Here is a 6654-nt window from a genome sequence, read left to right on the forward strand (position 1 = left end):
AGAAAGAAAGAAAGAAAGAAAGAAAGAAAGAGAGGGAATGAGAAAGTGAGAAGGAAAGAAAGAGAGAGAGAGAGAGAAAGAGAGAGAGGGAGTGAGAGAGAGAGATTTAAAGAAAATTAGGGAGAGAGAGAGAGAGAGAGAAAGAGAGAGGGGGAGGGAGAGAGAGAGAGAGAGAGGAGAGAGAGAGAGAGCTGATGTGGTGATGACGGGGATTGATTTAGTTAGAGTTTGAGGTGAGGAGGTAACGAACGGTGCCAGTGGCACAGAACAGGTTGAAGGAAAAGAAGAGATTAATGAGCCAAATACACCTGATCTGTCGAAAGTAGTATACTTGTTTTTCTTAGTTGAGTTGACTCAATTTGACCTTGTGCATCCAACAAAAAACAAACAGTGTTGAGTGAATGAGAAAATCATAGTCCCCATAGCAGAGCCCTTTGAATAGCCCGTTTTGGTTTCAGGTAGAACCCTTTCCACAGAGGGTGCTACATGAAACCCGAAAGGGTTCTACCTGGAACCAAAAAAGGGTTCTCCTATGGGGACAGCCTAAGAACCCTTTTGGAACCCTTTTTTCTAAGAGTGTACATATCAAGTCAACTGACAGAGAGGCAAAGTTAGGTGTAGTTAGTAGATTGTAGATGTTCCTAGTGAAGAAGCAGCTCACTGGTCAGTCAGTGCAAGACAGGAGTAAACTGGTAATAAAGTTGAAATGAAGTATGAGAGGTCAACAGAATCGCCACATAAAGAGATGAAGAGTCATTGAAAAAGTATAAAGTCAATCTCATTGTGGAAGATTGAATTAACATAAATTGTTGACGACTAGAGGTTATTATTGAGAATACATTTATGAACCAAACAATATGCAATAGCCACTGATTAAGAGCAGATGTTGTCCACCTGTTAAACACAGGATCCGAGTGCAATTCACTGCGTCAATGAGTCGTTCCAATAATCTAATCAAGGGGAATATAATATATATAATCATATCCATCATTACATAGTTGAACACACAAAATTCTAATTTGATAAAGGATATTTCATTATAAGTGTAAAAACACAAGGGAGTTTACCCGTCGAGGCCCCTGTGAAGGTTGCTGCTATCACTGATCACTGGCCTCGTAGATCCTTATTCAATTAACAACACTCTAATGAACGCAATTAATGAATGAATAAATGCAGGAGTAATAGAGGCGCTATATGTTAAGCATCTAGGTAGACAGAGGAATACCTCATTATAGATCTAATCCTATTGGAACCTGTCCAAAAAACAACAAAGTCACTTAAAGACGTTGGGAAGTTGTTCAACATATTCTAATCGCAATTAATCCATTCTCTTCTCTAATGAGCTTTAACGATGCTCTTAATTGTTTATTATCCAATATGCCAGTTATGAATTTTAAAGGAATTAAACAAGCAGAAGAGTTTTACACTGTTATTAATCGGTATTTGTATTGGCAAGGTCAACATGAAAGAGTCCCTGAAGAGCTGGATGTTTAGCTGGATCTAGACGAGGCTCCTCAGATAACCACTAGACACGTGATGTGGATCAGCCTACTGGGTGTTGAAAGTACAAAAGACAGAAACAGAAACACAGCAATAAAGAAACGTCCTCTCACTGTCAACTGCGTTTATTTTCAGCAAACTTAACATGTGTAAATATTTGTATGAACATAACAAGATTCAACACATGAGACATAAACTGAACAAGTTCCACAGACATGTGACTCACAGAAATTGAATAATGTGTCCCTGAACAAAGGTGGGGTCAAAATCAAAAGTAACAGTCAGTATCTGGTGTGGCCCCCAGCTGCATTAAGTACTGCACTGCATCTCCTCATGGACTGCACCAGATTTGCCAGTTTTTGCTGTGAGATGTTACCCTACTCCTCCACCAAGGCACCTGCAAGTTCCCGGACATTTCTGGGGGGAATGGCCCTCACCCTCTGATCCAACAGGTCCCAGACGTGCTCAATGGGATTGAGATCCGGGCTCTTCGCTGGCCATGGCAGAACACTGACATTCCTGTCTTGCAGAAATCACGCACAGAGCGAGGAGAATGGCTGGTGGCATTGTCATGCTGGAGGGTCGTGTCAGGATGAGCCTGCAGGAAGGGTACCACATGAGGGAGAAGGATGTCTTCTCTGTAACGCACAGCGTTGAGAATGCCTGCAGTGACAACACCCTCAGTCCGATGATGCTGTGACACACTGCCCCAGACCATGACAGACCCTCCACCTCCAAATCGATCCCGCTCCAGAGTACAGGCCTCGGTGTAACGCTCATTCCTTCGACGATAAACGCGAATCCGACCATCATCCCTGGTGAGACAAAACCGCGACTCGTCAGTGAAGAGCACTTTTTGCCAGTCCTGTCTGGTCCAGCGACGGTGGGTTTGTGCCCATAGGCGACGTTGTTGCCGGTGATGTCTGGTGAGGACCTGCCTTACAACAGGCCTACAAGCCCTCAGTCCAGCCTCTCTCAGCCTATTGCAGACAGTCTGAGCACTGATGGAGGGATTGTGCGTTCCTGGTGTAACTCGGGCAGTTGTTGTTGCCATCCTGTACCTGTCCCGCAGGTGTGATGTTCGGATGTACCGATCCTGTGCAGGTGTTGTTACACATGGTCTGCCACTGCGAGGACAATCAGCTGTCCGTCCTGTCTCCCTGTAGCACTGTCTTAGGCGTCTCACAGTACGGACATTGCAATTTATTGCCCTGGCCACATCTGCAGTCCTCATGCCTCCTTGCAGCATGCCTAAGGCACGTTCACGCAGATGAGCAGGGACCCTGGGCATCTTTCTTTTGGTGTTTTTCAGAGTCAGAAGAAAGGCCTCTTTAGTGTCCTAAGTTTTCATAATTGTGACCTTAAGCTGTTAGTGTCTTAACGACCATTCCACAGGTGCATGTTCATTAATTGTTTATGGTTCATTGAACAAGCATGGGAAACCCTTTACAATGAAGATCTGTGACGTTATTTGGATTTTTACGAATTATCTTTGAAAGACAGGGTCCTGAAAAAGGGGACGTTTCGTTTTTTGCTGAGTTTATGTCTTAATGCTGTAAAATCATGTTATATTATAGAAAGGTAAAGGAATAGCTGGTTAGATATTTTCACGTATGGTGACGATGTTGAAAGTCCTATTGTTTTTCTTCAAGGGGGTAGCCTAATGTACAGTAGAATTCACAGCCACAGGAGTACTATAGCAACGAGTGTAAGTACATCTTTGTTGCCATGCCGAAACACTAATGAAATCTTTCCAGCAGTCATATTAAAGGCAACAGATGCATTAAGGCAGAAATAATCATTCATCTGCAGAGCAATTAGTGGGACTGTCAGAGCGAGTGTTGCCTGTTGAAATTACCCAACACAATGTCATTCATTATAACATTTAATGTACCACACAATCGGTCATGTCATAAGAGTAGAACCACACGAAATGCACTGAATGTCACTGATGTAAGTATACATTCAATTTACAGTGAAATGAATGAGCTGAAACACAGATATACCGTTCAATCACCACAAAGAGAAGAGGTGTGGATCTGCAAGGATAAGCATTTTGAGGTTGTGCTGATCTTTGACGCCCCCTGATCTCAGTAGCTGTGATTTGTATAAGTAAGATGAATCATTTCACAGAAGAAGACAACGCGATAAGACATCTGGTGCTTACAAAGGGCCAGAGAAGAAGATGAACAGAGTATCCAGATGAAACAGGGAGATCAAACACACTGGGGCCAGAGGACACTGAACACAAAGCCTGCCATTCAAAGCCTCTGTCTGGGCTGCCTCTCTATCTCCTGAGGGGCTCAGACGTTAGGAGGGGAAGACATAAATGCTGACACAGAAACCTCCCGCTCTGCATCTGAGGAGGGTCTTAAGCTGTCAGAGGGTGCTTAGGAGAGCGCTAGTCTGGATGAAGAAACCACGCACTGTGCATTATCACTTCAGGCTTCTGGAGGGAACCAGCCAATGATAGTGTGTGTGTGTGTGTGTGTGTGTGTGTGTGTGTGTGTGTGTGTGTGTGTGTGTGTGTGTGTGTGTGTGTGTGTGTGTGTGTGTGTGTGTGTGTGTGTGTGTAGAAGTTCTCTTGTCTGATGAGGTTTATCTCAGGATGAATGAGTAATGTGTCTACGGTGCATGTTTCTCTTCTTCACAGGAACAACTGTCACGGAGATGGCAAAGGTTTGATCTTTATGCGGATAGTGGAGAAGAAACGCTAGCTTCTGTTCAATACCCTCTGACATGTCTCTGGGAGGGTGAGTACAGGGAGGTGATCAAAGAACAAGTCAAGTGTCAGGAGTGTTTTTGTTGATGATGTTCATTAATAGAGGCCACTCAAAACCTCTCTTTGATCACTTGCTGCTGACGAGGACAGTATCCATCAAATGGATTAAATGAAATGAGGGCCAGTGAAGAAATACAATTACTTAAGTTATGCAATTGAGTGCATGTTTTGTTATTGTGGCAATTACCTGTATAACCAGCTATAATAACGAGAACCTTAACTGACCATTGATAGTGACATAGCGACCTCATGTGGCAATTTTCATTCAGTGCATATCGAGATTTGCGTGTCAAAAACAACAATCTCGAGCAATTTTGGACGAAGTCGACCACCGTACTCGATACCCTTTCCCCTCTATCTCCCTATGATGTTTTTCTTTTTCTTTCTAACTTTTAGCTACTATAGCTAAGTTTGAACCTTCATTTTGCAGTGCCTTTACACAGACAGTCATTCTATTTTTTCCGTTTTCCAACATGTTCACGACCACCGGTTCCCGAGGGCTCGGTAAGTACCAGACTAGTTGATTCGTGTACGAGTGCTTTCTCTCGGTCTCGCAGCTTTGCACTGTCATTCATTCTAGATGAATCTAAGTATTTGGACGGGTCACATCGTCGTTTCAACGCGTACTATCGACGATTTGAGCCTATACCATTTTTGTCATAATGTCTAGTATTGCGTGATATCGCTCGATGTTTCATTTCATAAACGACGCTTAATGCGGTAGTGGAACGGTGCATGCGGTTGCCCCGCCCACATTTTCCATACAGTATTTAACGTTACCAGGAACAAGTACTCTGTTGTAAATTCTAATAGAGTATCAAATTGATTGTACCATACAGGTAGGTGATTGATTGATTGGTTGCCTCCCCCCACAGATAAGGCCCCCCTGTCTAAAGGTCTCCTCCTGGTCCTCAGTGGTCTGACTGTCGTGCTAACCCTCCTGCCACAGTACCATCACCTGTTCACCTACAGCCTGCAGGCCATCACGCAGCAGCACCAGGTAGTGGAAGAGAGCGAGTCTCGTAAACCTCTCCTATCTCCTCCTGTGTATCATATTGCCAAAGACAGTACAGTATGAAGATGGGCAGAAACTGCTTCTCCAGTAGAAATCCCCGATCACGCTTGTAGCCGACCTTTGGCTAGCTAAACTCATGCCCAGAAACACGTAATCTGCTTTTAATGGTCGTCGCGCCGAACTGCGCATGTGCATGCCGTCAAATCAAAGACACTCCTTCGATATAAAGTTGTTTTTGATAAAAATGTGAATTTGTCACTTTCACGAGGTTTTAGTAATGACAGTTTCAGCTTCCTAAGACATTTGCTCAAATCTCGGTTTTGCATTTAGATTTCTAGAAAATTAACAACTAAGGTCACATTTTTCGATCTGGTCTGCCAAGTCTGTTTCTCAAGCGTTCCCGTAAGTCTTGTGATGTTGCACCTCTGGGTTTAGAAACTCTGTGATGTGTGTGTGTACTGTGTAACAACCCTCACTCCTCCTCTATAAGGTATGGCGGTTAGTGTGTGGCAGACTGATCTGTCTGGACCTAAAGGACACCTTCTGCAACAGTCTGCTCATCTACAACTTCCGCATCTTGGAGAGACGGTTCGGCAGCAGAAAGTTTGCTGTAAGTTCATTTCAGCCTAGCTTGTAAACCTATGTTAGACTCACTGGGCGCGTTCCAGCTGGTCTTTATTGCAGTCGTGCTGCACAGATGATCAGTTGTTTAATCAAATTATGATGATGATGTGGTGGTGATTATGATATGTTATGATGTCATTGTTTCATACTATAACATCCAGGTTCTTCCTGTAGTCCTAACTGTAACATCCTGGCTCTTCCTGTAGTCCTAACTGTAACATCCAGGTTCGTCCTGTAGTCCTAACTGTAACATCCTGGCTCTTCCTGTAGTCCTAACTGTAACCTCCTGGCTCTTCCTGTAGTCCTAACTGTAACATCCTGGCTCTTCCTGTAGTCCTAACTGTAACATCCTGGCTTTTCCTGTAGTCCTAACTGTAACATCCTGGCTTTTCCTGTAGTCCTAACTGTAACATCCTGGCTTTTCCTGTAGGCCTAACTGTAACATCCTGGTTCTTCCTGTAGGCCTAACTGTAACATCCTGGCTCTTCCTGTAGTCCTAACTGTAACATCCTGGCTCTTCCTGTAGTCCTAACTGTAACATCCTGGCTCTTCCTGTAGTCCTAACTGTAACATCCTGGCTCTTCCTGTAGTCCTAACTGTAACATCCTGGCTCTTCCTGTAGTCCTTCCTGTTTGGGACGTGGGTGCTCACTGCACTGGTGGACTTCCTGCTGGCCGAAGCGTTTCACTACCTGTTTGACTACCAGGTGGCTGAGCTGCCTGCCGGACTGTGA

General features: G+C 44.1%; 1 protein-coding gene across 1 annotated transcript; it reads left to right on the top strand.

Moving 5' to 3' along the window:
- Positions 1 to 4588: 4588 nt before the first annotated feature.
- On the top strand, positions 4589 to 6654 carry LOC120037762 (ubiquitin-associated domain-containing protein 2-like). Its single transcript, XM_038983726.1, has 4 exons — positions 4589 to 4786; positions 5158 to 5282; positions 5788 to 5907; positions 6544 to 6654. Exons 1-4 carry the CDS (start codon positions 4756 to 4758, stop codon positions 6652 to 6654), a joined length of 387 nt encoding a protein of 128 aa, XP_038839654.1. The 5' UTR covers positions 4589 to 4755.

Source organism: Salvelinus namaycush, unplaced genomic scaffold, assembly GCF_016432855.1.
Source record: "Salvelinus namaycush isolate Seneca unplaced genomic scaffold, SaNama_1.0 Scaffold1854, whole genome shotgun sequence".
NCBI classification, from domain to species: Eukaryota; Metazoa; Chordata; class Actinopteri; order Salmoniformes; family Salmonidae; genus Salvelinus; species Salvelinus namaycush.

Bases quoted from the DNA above. Each gene is read 5' to 3' on its own strand.
- LOC120037762 (XM_038983726.1), top strand. From the start codon at position 4,756: ATGTTCACGACCACCGGTTCCCGAGGGCTCG. The intron at 4,787-5,157 runs GTAAGTACCAGA...CTCCCCCCACAG, and splicing joins CACCGGTTCCCGAGGGCTCG to ATAAGGCCCCCCTGTCTAAA. The intron at 5,908-6,543 runs GTAAGTTCATTT...CTCTTCCTGTAG, and splicing joins TCGGCAGCAGAAAGTTTGCT to TCCTTCCTGTTTGGGACGTG.